This window comes from Ornithodoros turicata, chromosome 3 (assembly GCF_037126465.1).
Source record: "Ornithodoros turicata isolate Travis chromosome 3, ASM3712646v1, whole genome shotgun sequence".
NCBI lineage: Eukaryota > Metazoa > Arthropoda > Arachnida > Ixodida > Argasidae > Ornithodoros > Ornithodoros turicata.
The window spans coordinates 14,311,176-14,331,519 of NC_088203.1; the positions used below are offsets into that span (position 1 = coordinate 14,311,176).

A 20,344-nucleotide genomic window follows, 5' to 3' on the forward strand; every position below is an offset into this window, starting at 1 on the left:
GAACAGACGTGATTCTCCTCCGTTCGACTGCTTCCGTTGAGCGGTTCGCGCGTTCGGATGCTCGCTCCTCAGTCAAATGACTCTCGCCCAATCAGCGCAAAGGAAACTGACGCCAGTTTTTTAGACCAATGAGCATCCCAATATTTATACATATATTGCGCAGCCAATCAGAGATCGTTAGCGTACGCGCGCCGGTGGCGACATTATTTTGGAGGCGGTGCGTTTCGCTTTAGAGCCGGCGGCTGTCGGTGCTGTGCTGCTTTCGTCGGCGCGTAGTCCTTCTTGGCCGGATTTTTTTTTTTTGCCGCTTCGGGAAATGTACATTTCGACTACCGTTGCTCTACAAGGGATACGGCTTGGCGCTAGGACGTGATTTTTGTGTGTCTTCCTCGTTGGATACGTATAGGACGTATGAGATGGGAACGAAATTCCTCAAGATGCCGGGTCTGGTCATACAGTGGCGCGGACCGTCTTACGAACATCTGGAAGATATCGAAGGTGAGTCACGGCGGAGCGGGTTATTATGCCAGTGGGGAAACTGTGTTACGTGTATTTCGACCGTGTGGGCCATATTTTTTGGAGAGCACGCATTTTTTTTTTTTTTTTCGCGGCGGATGGAATACGTTCCAGACTTTGAAAGTGGTTCTGGAGAAGCTTACAAGGTAAAAATCAAGTACAGAATCGTTGGTTTTAGTAGTTGATTTCTTTGGTGTTCGTGGTAACGGTTCCACAGACATACGATAACCGCCTTCTTCTTTTGAAGTTGCTGATGCATGATTTAAAAGCTTCCTGCATCGTGTTTTCGTAGAGTGGTTCCGATTCTATTGTATTATTTGAGCGGCGCCACGACATGCGTGGCCGCATCGATAAGTCTTGACGATAGTACACGTTCGCAATGAAGAAGAGAACAAGCTTGACATTCAACTCAAGGACACTCAATGCGTGTCATTAGTGTAATACTGCACTGAAGGCCACCTCAACTTGAAAGCCCAGCCATTATTGTGCGCGAATCCAATAGTTACGGAATGTCAGTGATGCATCCAGAGCCCCCCCCCCCCCCCCAACACGCACACACAAAAAAATGTTTAGCATTACATCCCTTTTCCCCCGTGCAACCCGTACAAAGGGACCCTTGCTTTTTCAGCGTTACACACATGTCGGTAATGGTGTATTATGAGCTGTTATGATGTAACTCTAATAATGACCCTCCCCAATTTTTGTAACACCCCTGCATACTTGTGATACTGGATAAACCACCCGTGACATGGATTTACTACGACAGATTTACGCCTTGAATATTTAACTTGTCTTTGTTTTTGTGTTTCCTTATCTGGCAACCCGATGTTGTGAAAGAGAGATATCGAAGACACTCTTGAGGGTAAGCTTGCTGTCTTATCAATCTGTGTTTTATAACTGTTCCTCCTCCCGAATTGAATTTGGCGAGAGCTTCTAGGATCTCTGTCCCCTAGATTTATGGGTTTGAACTCGAGAGAGACTGTGATCACACGTTCACGAACTTCATCTCGCTCTAGAGGCTTATTTTCGAACTTTCTCTGTTTCGAAATCGTTGTTCCGATAACCTTCAGCGAAAGTCTCGTGAACTTGGAAGAACGCACGCGTCTCTGTGGGCGTCTATCCCACACCGTCTCTTCGTACGGGGCCTATGGCCTCCGAACGCCCATACGTCCCGCACAGGCACCACAATGTCCCAGGGTCTGCTGCGGGATCTTTCTTTGTTGACAATAGTCGTCTTAACCTTCAACATCACATATAGTTGCCCCATAGACTCCGGCGTCTTCCATTGTCTGGTTTATTCCATTTGACTTTCAAATGCTACGACCTTATCAATGGAATTCTGCTCGACTACAGCGGGATGGCACTTGGAATACACTCTTTCTCGAAACGTAGCTGCAATATTTGTTTTCCCTTTTTTTACGAGATTGGCTGCCCCCATACACGTCTTGTTCTATTTCCTTATTTATTATGGAGATTTAACGGGTTTTTAGCGCGCAGCAAGAAGCTCGATTTTAAGCGCCGCTTCAAGATTGGCTGGTTGGACAGGATGAATTAAAAGAAGAAAGTCGAAGCGCACGTGACGGAGTAGTACTGAGCAGTCCGGTTGTGTCGTCTTTGCCTTTTCCTCTTGCTTTTCCCCCCAATGAGAATGATAAGCAAGCACTGGCAGCCACCGAATCTCTGCCAGACTCAATGGCGCAGTCTTAGTCGCTGTTGCAATGCTCTACTTCAATCTGTCTAAACAGCAAGTAAACGTGATGACAATTGATGTTCTTGGGCTGGGACACATAGAAAGGACAAATACATACATAGCCTCAAGTGTCTAAGTCCATTCCTTCTTTCAGCAAGTAAACATCATACGCCCCTCAGAAGCGTCATGGTACGCCTGCGAAGTCCTCGGCGCAACTCTGCCGTCGTCTAAATGTGTGACGTTATGCCTCGGAAACAGCTGTTTATCGCACGAAAGGGTCATTACTGCAAAGGTAAAAAGGTGTAGCGTTACCCGAATGCTTCTCGTAGTACCGGCAAGGAAAGAAACAATGTGTCAGAAATCGTATCAGACAGGCGAGGTGTGCGGCCAGTAATATTTTCGTCCTTGTTCGTTTATCTGCACGTTTTGCAACACCATAAGCTACACTGTGTTCGTGCGCAGCACTGCCCGATGGAGCGTGACATTGGGTGCTCTGTTGTTTGCTGTGGGCCGAATGTCATTGCTGCCGTTGTTCAATGGACAAAGGGCATAGCTTTCTCCCCTTGTGCACGCTTAACCTGAGACGCGTTTCAGCCTGCTGTTGGCCCTGTGGACGGATTGGGGTCAGTGAAGTCCACTTTTCGGAAGTGTTTCATTGTGACGTCACTGGGAAGAATGGACAGGTTGGAGACGGTGGACAGGGCTGGGTCTGGAAAGTTTTGGGGATTTCAACTGCGAGAGCTCATCTGGATTCCCTTGAACTACTGTATGGCCGGGATTCTGCGGCATGTGCCTGGCTTCATGTCCTCGAAAGTGTCTTGTCCTCCTCCCTTTTTTTTTTCGTCATAGAATTTTTCTTCATGCGGGTTAGCATTCCCAGGTGGATATCCTGGCGCGACACGTGTGTAGGGTTACTCAAGCCAAAGTACCATATTTCTTCCGCATCGTAAAAAGTAGCGCTGGCACGACAAACTTTTTTCAGTGATGTATAGAGGGCTAAAACGTCATGCCAAAAATTTGCTGCTTCCAGATCTGATTGAGTAAATAGTGAAACATAAAAAATACAAAACAACACTCGTCAGCGATTCTGCCATTTTCTTGAGCTATCGCGTAAGCGTTGGTGCTTCGCAATGAACCTTTTTCGAGTATGCGCATGCGCAGCTACCTGCAGGCGGTCGCCGTGTTGGTTGGACATTTGAGGCCGAAACTTGACGACAGCCAAGGTCGTGCTCAAGTCTGGGAGGTGGTGGGTTCGAATCCTATACAACCGCCTGTGCTGTTTGAGGTTTTCCCTGGGTATTACTGAAAACTTTATAGACGAATGTTGGCACAGTTCCCCGTGAAGTCGGCCCAGGACGCATACTAACCTCAGTGTCCCCCACTCCTTCCTGCTGTCTTCTCTCCATCTGTCCACGTCTGTACGCCGCTCATGGCCACAGTTTCTTCGCGGCGCTAACACGGAACTTAAAAAAAAAACTTGACGACGCTGTGTACTCGTAATCGCTGCAATGCGCTTTCACTCTTTCTGCATTCTTCTTGCAATCTTCTCTGACTACTTTCCCACGCGACACGCTAGTCCAAAAAGAGGCGCCATGTTTATTTGGGGGACGCGACGTTCGACATTCCTCCGCTAGGGGCGACGCACACATGAAAAAAAAAAGGTCCATTAAACCTGGAAGGCGTGTTTACTAAAAGTGGTACAACAGAAAGTGTAAAGTGAAAGGTAAATATATCGTAACAGAATTTCCGCGGCTTTGAAACTTCGCAAACCCGCATGCACGCGAGACTAAGTAGAGGTACAATCTCTGAATATTTATCTTCCAGTCGCACTTTTTTTTTCTTTTTTTTAAGGGATTGGCTAGGTACCTCAAAAATGTGGGTGGAGTCTCGGGTGTATGCATGATCCCATTAAGGGCCAGACTCCCCTTTAATTCACGACACTGTTTTGTCCCAATATTTCTAGCAAATTTAAAATCTTAGGCGTCACATTTGCAGCTTTGTGCTTGGTTTACAAGTAGCACACTGTTAAACTACACCGTCGACATAGTCTTACAACCTGTTGCGGTGCTTTAAAAAAGGAAGAAAAAAAAAGTGATGTGAACTATCGTCTTTTACGTCCTTCGAGCTCAAGGTTTTCTTGCACTACAGCTTTACATATTTCCATTATCATTAGTTCAATCCACGCACACACACACTCAGTTGCCTAACCACTTCACAGACTCTGCAGACGAGATCACGCGCTGTGCTAACTGTCAATTAAACTCTTAAGTGTTGCAGGTCCAGTTTAGGTAACACTTCTTTTTTTTTTTTCTTTTTTTTTTTGCTCCAAAGAAACGTGGACGCTATTTTATAGAGGGTGACTGCTAACAGCAAGATACATCGAAAATCTCGCTCATGAAGCAAAAGAACAGTGACTATGGGAAGGGGAGCTATCTAACAGCAACCAATAAACTACGGGCAGCAAGAATGCTCATGAATGGAACGCTTGAACAATACGTTATCGGTGATAAGCCACGACTTCGCGAGGAAGGTCATTCCAGGCCAGGGTCTAGTTGTACGGGGAATGAAGGACTGGAAGAAGTAGTTTGTTGTGTAATGTAGTGGTTTAATTTCCAAAGCATGATCAGTTCGCTCGGATAGATATGATAGAGGTTCAATCATTCATGAACGGAAACAGTCGTTGTGGGTGTATCCTGTGGAAGAGATTCAAGGCTGAGAGCTCGCGCCGTTGTAACAATACAGGCAGATCCGGTTCACGTTTTAGTTCTGTCACACCGTAGCCCGCGGACGGAAGTTATTAAGAATAAATCGGGCTGGGCGGTTTTGAACAGTTTCGATTGAATTTTTAAGAAATGCATGGGGAGGGTCCCAGATTAATGCGGATATTCAAGTTTTGCTCTCACAAAGGTTGCATACGCAAACTGTTTAATATGTTTTGAGGCATGAGATGGAATGAACGACGTAGGAACCCTAGAGTACGGTTGGCAGAACTTATTACATGCGAAATTATAATGAGACCAAGAAAGATTGTCGGTCACGAGAACGCCAAGGTACTTATAAGGTGTAACTTTGGGCGTTGGAGGCTTACGTGTTCGAGTTTATCCTTAAATGTAGCTTGCCTCGGCTAATTCCCGTTGTTTGTTATTGGCTCTCGTCGGCACAGCGTAGGGACTTCGTGTAGATGACTATTCTGATAATATACGCTAATATCAATCTGACGCACCCGATTCGTTGAGAATAAAACTCAAATGTGTGTATTGGCATCAAGCAGGAGAGCTGCTTATGGAGGTAGACTCTTTATAAACATCTCTACTGTTTATTTTTTATTTTTTTGAAAATTCTGTGTGTGTGTGTGTATTGCCCATGCCTATTGTGTGTATTGTCATCAAGTAAGGAACCGGTCTATGAAGGCATGCCCTTATACACGTATTGCAACTCCAGCACATATTGTCGTCAAGCCTGAGAGCTACCTATGGACGTAGAGAGCTACCTATGGAGGTACCTGTCGTTGTATTGTTGACTCTATGAGATGAGCCACAGAAGATTGTGTACTCATCTGTCGATGTGTACCTGTCGGAGACGTTTGCGACATCCAATGTTAGTTCGCCATCAAAACTGCTTTGCTGACTGCAGGTTGTAGTCCATGCCGACTGTACCTCCGAATGTGATGGTGTTCCCCGTGCGCGGCGTGCAGTTTTCGGGCAGAAAGACCATTTCCTCACGGTGTTTGTATTCTATCAAGAGGCCGTTACACTCGGCTAGGTCCGCATGCTAGTGTAATGGAGTGTGGCAAGTGTGTCGAGCTCTTCAACGGGTCCTCCCTGCCTCCCTCTTACAACAAGTTCCAATGGGCGGGGGCCTGTCCGCTCCATGTGCACCCGTCTACCACCATACATAGGAGGCCGGAGCAATTGGGAAACACCGGTGTTGCTCCCGGTTTAATATGCATTTTTACTCGTGGATTTAAGTATTCGAATTGAGTCCGATTTTCAGTGTAAGAGGCCTCGAAAATTATTATGCATCGGAAAGCTGTACTGGAAAAAGCCTAGCAGTGCGCGAACTAATTTCACGTGCTTCTTACTGGTGACGAAAATATAAATTTCGCTCGCCGCTTTTCGTTTTAAACCGCCATTCAAAATTCAGTGTCGAAGCCGAGTATTAATCAATTCCGTCTAATTATCTCCAGTGTCGGGGAAGTGGGGGACTGTCCCTTTTTTAAGCTAGTCAGTTTGAGACACTTCGAAATGAATAAGTAAAAAATAATCTCCACCCCAGAGACTTTTGTGTTGTTAATGGCGCTCGAGGGAGCTTGGAAAGAGAGACACACTCAGCGGGATTCGTTTTCTAAGCTGGAGACCATTATATCGGTATAATGGGAATGAATATTCATGTTCGACACTGTTCATCTATTGTGCGTCAGAAATCCGTGTTTCTCAATATGCTTTCTTGTTGGTGGAAGTGAATGGGTCCCGGTTTAATGATCCAGGCGGTGTCTGAGAGAAACAGCCGGGGCACTGGATGGAGTTGTCGTAATTCTCTGTATGACGCGTGGACATAAAGACAAAGTGTTCCTGTGATGTCTTTTTATCATATCCGGGTGGCTCTGTCTCTTTGGGGTTATCGGACTCAGTATCTAAGCTTTCCCAAATCGATTGCCGCGGCTGTTAACGCAACGAGCATTGAACGATTATGGATGTGTGACGTTGCATACTAGGCATTCTGCTCAATGAGCGGAAGTCATCGCCATATCCTCGTCATCATGTCTCTCTCTCTGTCTAGGCAGAGATGGCCGTCGGACTAGAGGAGCCCCATTTTCGTCAAAGTAACCGACCTCGATTACTTTGTGCTTCGTCTGTCATTTGTGGTTACATGAAGAAGGCGTGAAGAGCAAAAATGAATGCCACGCGCCCTCAACCAATATTCGACCTCTTGATCCTGCTATCGTCGTGATAAAAGAGATACACCGTGAAGATTGCAGCATCGAGAGCTCTACTATTGGCCGAGGGCGCGTGACATCAATCTGTTCTTCACGCTTTCTTCGCGTAACGACCAATGACAGGCGAAACACAAAGCAATCGACGTCGATTACTTTGACGAGAATAGGACCCCGGGTGTCGTACTATTCTTTGCCAACGGCGCAGCTTATACACTGTGGTGTCCCGTAACCTGACATACGAAGTTATTGATTACAAGTAACCCTGTTAGCATTGTGGTAGTTAACTACTTCGATGATTTGCTTTCTTTGTTATGTGATTGTGTCTGCAGCTTAATTATTTTTGCAAGTAAGTTGTAGTGTACTTGGAGTTGTTCTTGGAATTACTTTGCATACGATGCGGGAATCGAATCATTTTCACGATATCCGCGATTTCCACTCCGCAAGAGTCTCCAAGCGGCAATCTGCAACTGGATCGCACGACTTACCGTTACAGCCGAAATGACGACGCGCAAGAAGTGTACGATTTTATTTACGTAATCGGACGCTACCTTGTCCTTCCAGCATACTTGCGTTTCGATCTTAACGAATGAGACGTGACCTTTGCTGTTGTATTGCGCAAATCAATCGAATGATACGCTGAAGTACAAGGAGTAGCCTTGGACACCTTAGACTTGGACACCCACCGATGTCCAGAGGACGTACCGAAATGGTCAGAATATCTTTGTCCGAAAGTGACATAAATAGGATGTCTTCTGGATGTCAATTTGCGATGGCCGGTGGGACAATAAAACCGTACACACTCTTCAGAAAAAAGGGGGCAATTTTGATCTTTTCGGTGACTAAATGCATTGCCACAAAAATTACTCCCTTTAGGGAGTAAATACACGGGGGACAAAATGAATGTCACAGAGTGAGGATTGCAGTTCTCGCTCTGTTCTAAGAGTCCCAGGTACATAATTCATGTGCACGAATGAATATACTTCGAATTAAACCGTCATGCGTGATATGCCTAGTGATATAAAATCTTGGGACATGCATATAGGGCAAATTTTGCGAGGAAGAAGCTCTATTTTTTCCTCTATGTGGGTGGGAAATTACTAAGATAGCTAAGTTATATAGCCGTAGTCCATCAAGTTCACGAAGAACACATTTACGTATAGACTGTTGCATTCAGGAGACCATTCGCGAAGTTCAGTGGCTATTTGGAGTACTGGGGAGTAAATTTCGGCTAAGGGGACTAACATGGGGAGTAACTGCAATCTAGTCGATTTGAAGCTGTTACTCCCCACGTTACTCCTTTCTTTTTCTTAGAGTCCGTACACGCACAAGCTATTCCTGAAAAATAGCGTACGCTCGCATGCCGTCCTCGCGTACGCTACCACTGCGCATGTGTAATGGTGGCAAAGCTATCTTGTAGCGTAGACAGAGTGATAGCGCACTATCCGCTAAAACTCGTTATTAATCTGAGTATGGCGCGTACGAGTTCATCAGATAACCGTCAAGGCCTGTGGAGCGTTGTGCTAAGCATGATGCCCTTGACATTGGTAAATCAAACGTTTGCATTGTGCATGCAGCATAGTGAGGTCAGTGGGTCGAGCCCCAACGCGAGCCGCCATTGCCATTAATGAGGCGGTTGCGCCCCGTTGCGTTCTTTCGCTCAGGTGCCGACAGTCCACGTAAGCCACAATCACATTAGAAGCAGGAACGGCGAAGACATTTAGCCGGCACACCTGACGGCCGTTGTAGTCGTCATCTCACACAAGGGCGCTTGAAGATGCGGCCCGTATTAGTAGCGTGCGCAAATTGCAATAGGAGACCCGGACTAGGGACTTCCGCCGCTATAACTCGTAGTGTCTTTTACCCGCTTTCCTATGGTCTTTACCTGTTTCATAATGTCCACGTGGGACGCTGCTCTTTGTGATCGTGGTCTGAATAACAATAAGGTGCTTTGCATTTGCTTTACGTGCTTATTGGAAGGCAATCGTTTTCTTTTGACCTTGAGAGTGAAAGTAGACGAACTGTTGTCCGGCTCTTGCAACCATTGAGCAAGGACTAGATTAGGTGCAACTAGATTAGCAAGGACTCAGGTTAGGTGATATGTGGGTATAGTCTTATACTGTGGTCACTGGTGTATCGCGGGCTACAGCGTCACCTGCAGCGATGCAGCCGAACTGATCCGACCGGATCAACAACAGATGTGAGTCACGACGAAGTTGAACTGGCTACTCCAGGACGCATGCACACAGAAAATAAAAGCAGGTGAACGAGTTACAGTGATGGAGTTCAACATGGTAGTCCTAAAGTTTTAAGCAAGCGACTGTAAAATGTCAGAATCTTTCACTTTGTTTGACCGGTGACATTAGCAGGTGCGGAAACAAAGTGACTGAAATGAAACTTAACTATACATCTAACGGGGTCTTGCAAACGCTAGGAACCATAAAGAAGGCCTAATCAAACCGGCCGTAAGATCAGCTAGATCTCTAAAAGCTTCACTCTTTGGTACAGCTCCGGTCAAGCTTAATAATAACACTAAAGAAAAAAAAAATCGGTCTCATTTCCGAGCGCGATAACGGCCACCCTTGGGGCACTGGGGGAATGTTAAGTGGACAAAATCCTTGCGTTAAACTAACAGAATAATTTTCTTCAAATAAGATTTCCTCACGACCCTAAGTGTTGCTGTAATGGCGCTCGGGGACAAGACCACATTTTCCCCAGATTTATTATTAAGGTTGATTGGAGCTGTACGTGGCATGGACTCCGTTTCACTGGACAAGACCTGCATCGACATGGAGGCAATGGTGTACCGTTGCCTATCACTTCCAGACACTCCCAGACACAGTTCGACTTGTGTCCATTCCCTAAGGCCATTTCTCGTGGACATCTGGCACGTGTGTCTATAAATGGTGCTTCTCCAGAGAAGGCACACTTCTGCCAGACTTCTCGTGCGCGCGTCTTTTTTTGTGGCACAACAATGACGGCGTGATGTTTCTGACCTGAACTTGTTTCAGCAGACGGCCATGTGCCACTCGGCGTAAAAAAAAAAGAAGTAATAAAGGTAGTGCCCGCATCATTCCCTGGTGCGAGTGAAATTTCGCAGTCGTGATCTTCTTTATATTGTGGCCACCGCTTTTCCTCCGTGGATGTGTTCTGGTTGCACGAGTTGACGATTTCGGGTCGTCCTGGATTGCCGATCCTGTCGGCGAGCTTATTGGCTGCCTGATAAACAGTGAGCCAGCGAATTCGTGTCGTTGCTACTTTGCCTATATCAGTCTTACACGTCCAAAACTAGAATACGCCTAATCTATTTGGGATCCTTTTTAAGATTATCTCACCAAAAAGTTGGAAGGCGTACAGTACCGTGCAAACTGATTCATTTGTTCTGATGATTAGTGTATCTGGGCTCAAGAACCAGCTAGGACTACACACAATTTGTCGACAAGACGGAGTGTATCCAGACTATGTCTCCTGCAGAAACTGTATTACTACGCGTCAAATCTTGCCCGTTTGCTACATCCAGCATCTCATCTCTCTCCCCGTTTAGATCACCTACTAAAGATTAAACGCCCTCATTGCCGCTCATCACCTTTTTCTGGATCATCATCCCCCCCCCCCCCCATACAATATCAGAGTGGAATAACCTTCCTGAACATGTTGTCCGCGCACGCGACAAAGAAGATTTCAGAGCATCTGTCATACTTCTGTTATCTTGAACCATCATCTATTGTATTGTTCAATGTGTATTATCTTGTATTTCGTTTTTATCGGGTTGTATTTAATCTTGTGTTGTATGAATTGTGTATAAAAAGTTAATTTTTACCACTCCGTCATGTAATGCCCGAAGGGCCCTTGACGTAAATAAATAAATAAAATATAGATGAACTTTACGTTACACGGGTAAAGTAAATACTTACGATTCATTGACAATGATTAATTACTTCCGAAACTACTTTCGATATTATGTAGTCGTGACTGTAACTTCATTAATTTTGCAATTAATTTGTAGTGCACCTGAAGTTCCCTCTGGTTCCCCTTTGCATGCGAAAAGGCGGCTGTCTTCCACCGTTTTCCTGCGGCATTTGTATGCCGGTCTCTAAATTTGTGATGTTTTTGCGGCCCCATAGTTCAGGCATGCTCTTATGTTTCTGATAGCAAAGATTACTAGCCGTCCTACTCTACTACTCAATTTGTTTGCCCTTTCGATAAGCAACAACTTTATTTTGAGATGAATTGGGAGTTTCATTCAGGGGCGATACTCTAACCCATTTGCTGGTGGTGATGCGGGGAATGAAATAATGAGCCCCTTCACAATAAGGATCGAAGTCCTGTGGTATCCAGAAAGGTGAAGAGAGCTTTGAGGGCATAGCGTTGGCGGGCTGGAGTTGGCCAGGGGAGGGACCAAGCAATTTTGAGAGAGGGTCGAGACAAATATTTCCCTACTTGTACTGCTTTCGTAGTGGGTTGGGTAGTGGGCCGCATCCCATGGGCAAATTTCTCCATTCATCATCATTAATTTATCTATTGTTGTTGTAGGGGAAGAACAACAGCAATACAACATAAATATGATGATTGCATGGAATGCTTCCCCGCGGTGGTCGCAGGACCCTACCCGACATCAGAAAGGTATTTAATTAAGGGAAGAATAAAGTTATACATCAAAATTATGCGTGGAAATGAATATAATAATAACATAATGAATAACCGTAATTACTTTTCTCTTGAACATATAGCTGCCAGTCAATTACGTTTCAGAGTATCTTTCAGTTCAATTACTTACGAAACATCATTTACGAAGGTTTGCGTATTGGTTAGCCTGGCAAGTCTGCCTACGCCTGACTTAACCTTTCCTCCCTTTGTTTTTTGAATAAACATATCCCTGCAAAAGTGTATAGGCTATGTCAGTAATCGCGTTCAGCTTCGCAACATCCAGTGCCATTGCACCCGGCTGTATCACAGCGCTGTTTGAACACGCAGCTGCTACTCACGTGTGCTCATTGTTTTTTCATTGGGAGAAATTGCGATTCTTCAAAGTCGAAGCAGGTGCTCGGGACAAGGTTTCCTCCACACGAGGTCTCCGCACAGAGGGAAATAACGTGGGGGGAAAACAGCTGATGAATTCCAAAGTGATTGTGTCACTGTTTTCCGTCGCTGTGATAGATGCGCACACCGGCTGCTGCCTGTACCTGTACGCCGATAAAAGCATACTGGTACATAGTTATGCCATGAGCATAACCGTTGTGGTTAGACTGAGTCCGTTCTAGGACTTTTCTGGTGCACAGCTTCTTTCCGGTTTTGCTGGTAAATGTTCATAATTTGGGGAACTGGTGATGTATGAATGCACAGTGAATGCCTTTACAACTGACGGAAAGTTGTGTGTTGTGGTTCCACACTTTAGTTTCGCACTTTAGTATCGGTCAGAGATGTACATTCGCCGTCAAACTTAGCTGTACGTGGGCGCCGTGGAGCGCGTGAGGCGGTGTATGCCTCAAACAGAGCTCCCGGACCTTCGTCTTGGACTTCGCCTTGTCTCAAACCCAGAGGCTAACGCTACGCGGCACTGTCGTCTGCGCAAACCCAGACCGCACGCTCCCGTGTTACGCCTAAGCCCGAGGGCAACTGTACATGTGTAGAGGTTGGGATGATGTGTCCCTTGTTGTTGAGTGACTTGAGTGTCGAGTGGCGTTTTGCTCCGTGAAATCTTCAAGCACTCACTCGTACAATTTTTTGTTTTGTTTTGTTTTGTTTTGAGTTTACAAATAATGGATGGTCGCAGAGCTATACTTAAAGTATAATTCGCATGGGATGCAGAAGCCAATATCTAAATATCTGCCTGTGTTTTACGAAGATCCCGCGGCTGTATTAGTAACTAATTCACTAATTCGTAAGCAAGTGGCGCTATCGGAAAACTTTCATTTCAGTGAGCATCCCTGAGACATCAGCCAAGAACTGAGCCGTGAGCGGCTCAGTTGCATACGCTTAGTAATTAAAAAAGCTTGTAAATTTTGCTTCGGACGCTTTCGGAACCTCTGTTTTACAGATTGGAACATTCCGTAAAAAATGTTCCAGGAAAAAAAAAACGTCTACACTTAGTGATGTTTTCGAGTAATTAATTGGCTTTTGTTTACATATTTCTTGCGCGGGGCAACCTACCAATGCACTCTGTTACTCAGCTGTCCGGTTGCCAATTACGTGTTCATCCGCCTGAAACACACATGGGGTGAGCAATAAGAAATAAGTTGATGTTGATGAAGAAAAATAATATCGAGAGATTGAATTCTTCACAAACGACGAACAAATAAGATGATGATGATGATGATGTAGTGGGACGTTTCACCCCTGAGGCGGCACCCTATCCCATTGATTGAGGGGAAGAAGATGGTGAATGATGATTAATGTTCAGAGTTCACGCAGGAGCCCTGTTGCTGCTAAAAAGGGTGTAGTAAAGAAAGATAAGGAATAGCCGCGTAGCGTGCCTTTATCCTGATGATGACGAATGCACGGAAGCCTCTCTGTGTCTGTTCCTTATCTATCAGTTCCGCGTGTGAACCAGGCGGATGAACACACAATTGACAGCCGGACAGGTGAGCGAAAGAGCGCATTGGGGTTCACCGCTCCGCCCAGGAAATACGAAACTGAAACCAATTAATTACGCGAGCGTCGACGCGGGTATCTTCCTGAAATATTTTTCGGATCGATAAAACGCAGGTTCGTCCCAAGTGAAATCTGAAAGTTCGGAGTTTTATTTAATTAATGAGCGTATGGCAAATGAGTCGCTCGTTGCTCAGTTCTTTGCCGATGTTTCAGGGATGATGACCATAAGAAAAAAAAAGATTTTCTATAGCACTGCCTGTTGACGAATTATTCAGCCGGGGAACCTTCGTGAAACGCACGTTCGTTATATCTGCCAGAACCTCCAAGATACGGTTCGGTTGACCGCTATAGTACTCCTCCTTTAGGTCATTGTTCGAGAAACGCGATAAACCATGTCATTCTCTTCATTTTTCATCATCATCCTCTCTCTGCTTTACTCCGTTGACCCCACGTTGTCCCTTACTCTCCCCCGCCGGATGCTACGTTCCTTTACCACAGTTTTCCACCGCATGTGGCTTTTACACCGGCTTTCGAACACCTCCTCTGTGTCGGCGCATCCAGCCTCTGTTCCATGTGCGGTGTGCGCGGTGACCTTCATCACATCCTCCTGGTCTGCGCACAGTACGATCGCGATCGCGCCCTAATGGAAACTGCTCTGCAGCGCGTCGATCAACGCCATTTCGACTTGGCCAAAATTCTCGGGCCATGGTCGGACCCCTCACATCAGATTCAATGTCTACGAGTTGTTGCTGAGTTCCTCTCCAGCACTCGACTAATGGACGAACTCTAAAAGGTCACCTTTCCATCATCACTTTCTCATCCCTTCCACAAGCGCAATGGGGCAATGTACCACCATAACGGTGGTGAATGACCCACCACGTCATCATCCCATTTATATGTGTGTGTGTGTGTCTTCATTTTTCTGTGAACACGGTCCAGGACAGTAAAACGCACATCATAGGCGCAAGCATACTATGCATTCACATCAACAAATACTGTGGATCACACGCGCTCATGCGCTTTGCTAGCGCCACCGGCAAACCCTTCCGTTGGTACGTCTTGTAAACACAGTTTCGAAGAAAGATGAAAGTCACTGAAAAGGTCAGCCAGCTGTAGGACTCGAACCCACGTCTTCTGGATCACCGGTCCAGGGCTCTACGAATTGCGCAAAGCTAACACGCCTTCTTAGCGACTTCCAGGGTGCGTCATCTGAAGGGACAAACCAGTCTTTCTCTCTTTCACTCATCCTCCTTTCACTCTTACATTTGTGCACACTCATACACACATTCATACGACAGGGATCGACGCAAGCGGCAAATGTTGAACATGAGAGAACTGATGTTCTGAGGCTGGACCAACATAGAAGGGACAATCACATACAAGGCCTCAAGTTGCCTAAGAAATTAACGATGAAAGATGAAAGTCACTGAAAAGGTTAGCCAGCTGTAGGACTCGAACCCACATCTTCTGGATTACAGCCCTGAACCGGTAGAGATCTGGACCGGTAATCCAGAAGATGTGGGCTCGAGTCCCACAGCTGGCTAACCTTTTCAGTGACTTCCAACTTTTATCGTTAATTTCTTAGGCAACTTGAGGCCTTGTACTACGTGATTGTCCCTTCTATGTTGTTCCAGCCTCAGAACATCAGTTCTCTCATGTTCAACAGTGTCGAAGATCGTATAGGAGTAGCGCAAGCACACAGCATCGATGAACGCCCGGTAAAATCTGGCTCACGGAGTGCGTGACTACAGAACACGAATGGGACCACTTAGTAGTTAGATGAGTAGCAAACGATCCTGTCGATACGGCAGTTCACACTATAAGTAGCCCAAAGAGATGGTTTACCTTTCCTGATACGAAGAGCATAATTACGTTGTAATTCAGTTGCGGTCGTGGCATCATTGCGCCGAGGAGAGAAGTTCGCCTTGGGTCAAGCCGAAAGGAGTTATATCAGAATATTTTTGTTTTCTTTGCGGGTGTGAAGATTCCTGCTTACAGGAACCTTCCTCGAAACAGTGCTTATTGTCTTTCACCGAGTCGCCGGGTCGTCTACGTGCTCCCATATGTCTAGCTCAACAACAATAAACTCATATTGAACTAACGTGCGACCTATTAAGCCCCAGTGAAGTGTCGTGAATGCATCACACTTGTCATGTGCTATACTTCTTTGACACCCTGTGACGCGCTTTGCTTTTTATGCATTGGGATTTTCGCACTTGAACTGTCCTGCACTGTGGCCTCTGTGGCCAAGTTCTGTGGTGATGCCTTCATCTATTCTATTTCAAAGTGTACAAATGTTTGTAGTTTCCTCCCTTATTTCTTGCCCTCGTCCTCCTTTTCCTTCATTTGTTTTACATATTATAACGAATCCTAAATAACGCGTCCTGGAGTAGCCAGGCAGGAGCGGCCTTGGATTAACGTCTCAATCTTTCTCTTTTACAAATCAATCAATCTTCTGAAACTCTTCTGAGTCTTTGCGACATACATACTTTGAGACTCGTACACATATGTGATAGCTAAGGCGATTCCGATATGTGTGATAAGAAGGAGGTCTGAGGAGGTCATTGAACTGACGCATGTTTTCTTTTTCTTGCAGAGTGTGGCACCGAAGGTGGTCGGGGTAAGAAGGGTGGCTTCAGCCGGCTATTCAGGACACTAGGTAGCAAGAAAGACAAGAGCTCACCTCGACACATGGCTAGGCTCCGGGCTGGAGGAGCAGCCAAGGCATCCGATGCCCCGCCGACGACAGGTAGCACTGTCCCGGTTCTGCTTTAGTTATGGCTCATTCTAATGCCTTCGCTGGGACTGTCTTTGTAGGAGCGTGCCTTCCACCTCTGCAGCCCGGAGATGTGCTTTTGGGTGACGAGCACTGTGTCCAGCTCATGTTGGCAGTCAGGGACGGACAGCTTACCATGGAACAAGCTGTGCAGAGGGTAAGTAAATTCAGTTCAATTCTTGATTTCCCAAACAAGTTTGTGGTGAGGTCAGGCAAAAAGCTGTTGGTGTGCATCTTGACGCGCCCCGTAAGTCCAAGCTCCTCAATGACAGAAATGCATCGTTGTGACTGAACAAGTGCAGAGACTTGCGATCTTGCATTTTTTTCTTTATTCACATCACATCACATCTTGGATCAACACTGTCACGTGCTTGTATTTGCGTCTTTATCACTTTGGTCTTAATCGCTTAAGGCTAGTTCACACATGCGGCGACGGCGGACGGCGACCGTGAACAACACGGCAAATCGCGCCATTTCCTCGTTGTTGTGGCTGCCTCCGCGGCACGACAAAAGAGAGTTGAGACACTGACATGGCTAACTTTTACCGTGCCCTGACCTCGCCCAAGCTCCGTGGACCAATAAGCGCTGCGTATGGCTGCCTCGTATGACGGCTGCGCGAGGCGACCAGTGGGGCCGTCTATGGGCCACGGCGGGGAAAGAGTCAGTGTCAACGACGTCGACAAGCGACAACAGTACGTCGCCTTGCCGTTGTCGTTCACCGTCCCCGCCGTTGTCGTTCACCGTCCCCGCATTATTTGTGAACTAGCCTTTACACATCTAACGTGCTAACGTGGACCAGGGTATTCGTTAAGATGGGCACATGACACATTGCGCCTGACGTATGGTGCACCATAAGTAGAAAACAGCGCAAAGCAGACAAAGGCAGAGGGTTATGTCGTACCAACTAGCCCAGCTCTACACCATTGTCAAGAATGACACGCCCTTCACGTATCGCGCGAAGGGCGCCGTGCACGTGCGGTATCACGTGCCCTTCGTTAGCTCGGACATGTATGCGATTAAAGGGATAGTTCGCTCCCTAACGAAAGTGAAAAAAAAGAAAGAAACGAAAAACGTGCTGGACGTGTGCAATAGACAATGAACTTCCCGTCAATCCCTTTCGTTCGAAATCGACGTATTTTCCGAGCTTTCAGTATTTGCCTGTGGGCATTGGCAGCGCGGCCGGAGCGCCAGGGGAGGAGCATTTTACGGGAAGGGGCGGTCGGCTCGCATGACATTTCGTGACGTTGCTTCAGGGCAGGCGATAGGGAGCCGCTTCTCGATGCCGGGGAAACGGACCGCCCCCTTGACGTCACATTGTTCTCAGACGCCGCACGCGCGTCGTACGAGGGAAAGCCTACTTGCGTGGATCCTGTTGCTCTAAGATGCCTACAATAAATAATGTCGCTCAAGTTACGGGAAACTAATGGACGGACATGATAAAGTTCGAAATACACTACCGTCTGCAACAGAAATCAACGAATCGACGCTTGGAGAGCGAACTATCGGACAGCGTCCATTACGCTTGCTCAGTAAGGCGAGGAGGGCAGAGGCGCAGCAGTAGCATGACACCTTCTTTGTAAATTGTATTTCTGTAACATAATATTGCACCTTTGATCTCGCTCTCACGCTCCTCTTCAGTACGCGACCTGCTTTAAATTGCGTAGCTTGCCGAAAGGCCGGAATGTAGTTTTCGCTACTCTTGTAACAAATTTAAGGGACAACTGAGTGTATCCGTATCCATTTATTTTCTTAACTCTTAACTCTTAGCCCGAGGACCGTGATCCGAGTTGTTTGCATTCTGTCCGATAGTTTCAACGTTCTTTTGTTTCCTAGCTGCTTCAGATTTCCCCGGGACATCGTTCTTTTTTTTTTCTTTTTTTTTGTGTCGAACATATGTGGTAATAAGAGTCAGTTTTAGTGCAACGTACGCTGTCACCTTTGCGTACGGTATACTAAAACTCACTGATGAACATAGAAGTTCTTTTGCTCCGATCGCAAAGTGGGTGACTGATGAGTGGTATCGAGTTACTGCCGACTCTGAGGGACCTCATGAGTAACAAGCTATCAAAGAGGAAAAGAGAATATCTATCCTGAGAGGACCCGCAAGATACATATTGAAAAGGGATAAGTCGCTAAGAAAGAGGACTTTGAGAAGGAGGCGGGACACGAGGAACTTTGTGTGCAATGAAATCATTGGTTCGTCAGTGTTGTTGCGTCGTCTTTCTAACTGCCCTGCACCTTTTTTGTGATTTAAAAAATAAATATTCAAAAACGATTATGCAGGCGCTGATATTGAGGACCCTGCAAAGCGGGGGGTATGTGCTGATTATAAAAAAAGGAGGGAAAGGTAATGATTGATTGATTATTCAAAAGAAAACCAGGGAGAAATTGAACTTGTCACCTGACTAGTTCTGCTACTCCCAAAACAAAACAACAGACAAACAAAGGGTTATCTGGTAACGGCATCGTAAGCTAGTGTTATCAATCCCGCATTTGAGGGTACACGAGAAGACCATGTAGGGATGGAGCTATCGGTAACGTATAACGTACTGGCCGGTCAAGGTGCTGTTTGGGACACGGTTGTCTAAAATCTCCCCTTATGAAAAAAGTTTTCCAGATTGTATACAAACTGTATGCAAAATCCTGGGTTGGGTGGGTTAAAGGTAGATACATATTGTATACAGCTCCAACCTAGTTTCTTCTAAGAAATGGGCGCGGGAGTAGTTACAAATTAGGTAGCCAAAATGTATACAAACTGGAAAGGAAATTATGTAGAAACTGTATACATATTAGTTACAAATTCTAAACTGACTGTATACAGTAAGATGTATACATACTGTACACATGAAATTGTGTATACAGCATTTATCTGGCTTCAATGTGGTTCCTTTCAATAATTGGTGATAGAAACACAAACTGGATAGCAGATTTGAGTAGAAGCTGGAAACGATATTTTGTAGGAATTGTAGAGCATATTACAAGTCGTATAGAATATGAATAGAATCTCGTTTCATTTTCGATGCAGCTTCGACTACTGGTTGACTACGCATTGTTTGCGCCGCCTATGCGATGGCAGTAGTTCGAAAATCTTTTATATTTCAAAAACCAGGAATCTTCTATTTATTTTACCGCCACATCCCACCCACTGCGTGCGATCGCACTCCAAAAAAAAAAAATAATAATAAGAAGAAGAACCGAAGAAATACGTAAAATAAACAAAAGCAAGAGGGAAACATGAGAGTCACTAAATTTTGTGACTCTAAGAAACCCTTGCACACGCACAACGTGACGTGTTTGCAGAGGAACAAATACAGATAGAACACGTAACGAAATGGCTAGGCCACATGTGGAGCCGTCTGAGCTCGAGATTCAACCACACGGGTGAGGAGAGCACGCATAGATTGTTATTTCGGTAGCAAATAACAGTCACTAAAGCAAATAACAGTCACTAAAAACATTTCCTTCAACTGGTTAATATATTACTGCATTAAGGACTGTGTTTATTACTCAAATTACTCGAACTAACCCAGCACAATCTCCACACCAAATTAATGTGGTGCTGCACGTTGCGCATGCATGGAGCCAGCCCTGTACGGTTAGCTACGTACGATACGATTAGCTACTGCTATCAGTGGTTTAAACGATGGTATCGACAGTTGAAATAGGTACAAAAATTGTACTTCCGCCCTGGTTTACCTTTTTTATACATACGCTTTTTATACCTTTTCCTCTCACAGTGCAGCAGCAGCAGTTCGTCAAGTGCAACATTAAAAAGTACTAAACGGTAAACGTTCACGTTGCCTGAAGTGATAGTCTCAATATTGCTATTAACATTTGT

General features: G+C 45.7%; 1 protein-coding gene across 4 annotated transcripts in view; it reads left to right on the top strand.

Annotated features, from left to right (window-relative positions):
- The window catches only part of LOC135388165 (SAM and SH3 domain-containing protein 1-like), a 187,256-nt gene that overhangs the window by 117,607 nt on the left and 49,305 nt on the right, over positions 1 to 20,344 (top strand). For 2 of the 4 annotated variants that reach the window (XM_064617541.1, XM_064617542.1), the window contains exons 6-7: positions 16,327 to 16,479; positions 16,548 to 16,663. In XM_064617541.1, the coding sequence (XP_064473611.1) occupies positions 16,327 to 16,479; positions 16,548 to 16,663 (269 nt within the window). Of the gene's footprint in view, positions 1 to 244; positions 499 to 16,326; positions 16,480 to 16,547; positions 16,664 to 20,344 lie in introns of those variants that run through there. The other 2 variants (XM_064617544.1, XM_064617543.1) reach the window with 2 other exon arrangements.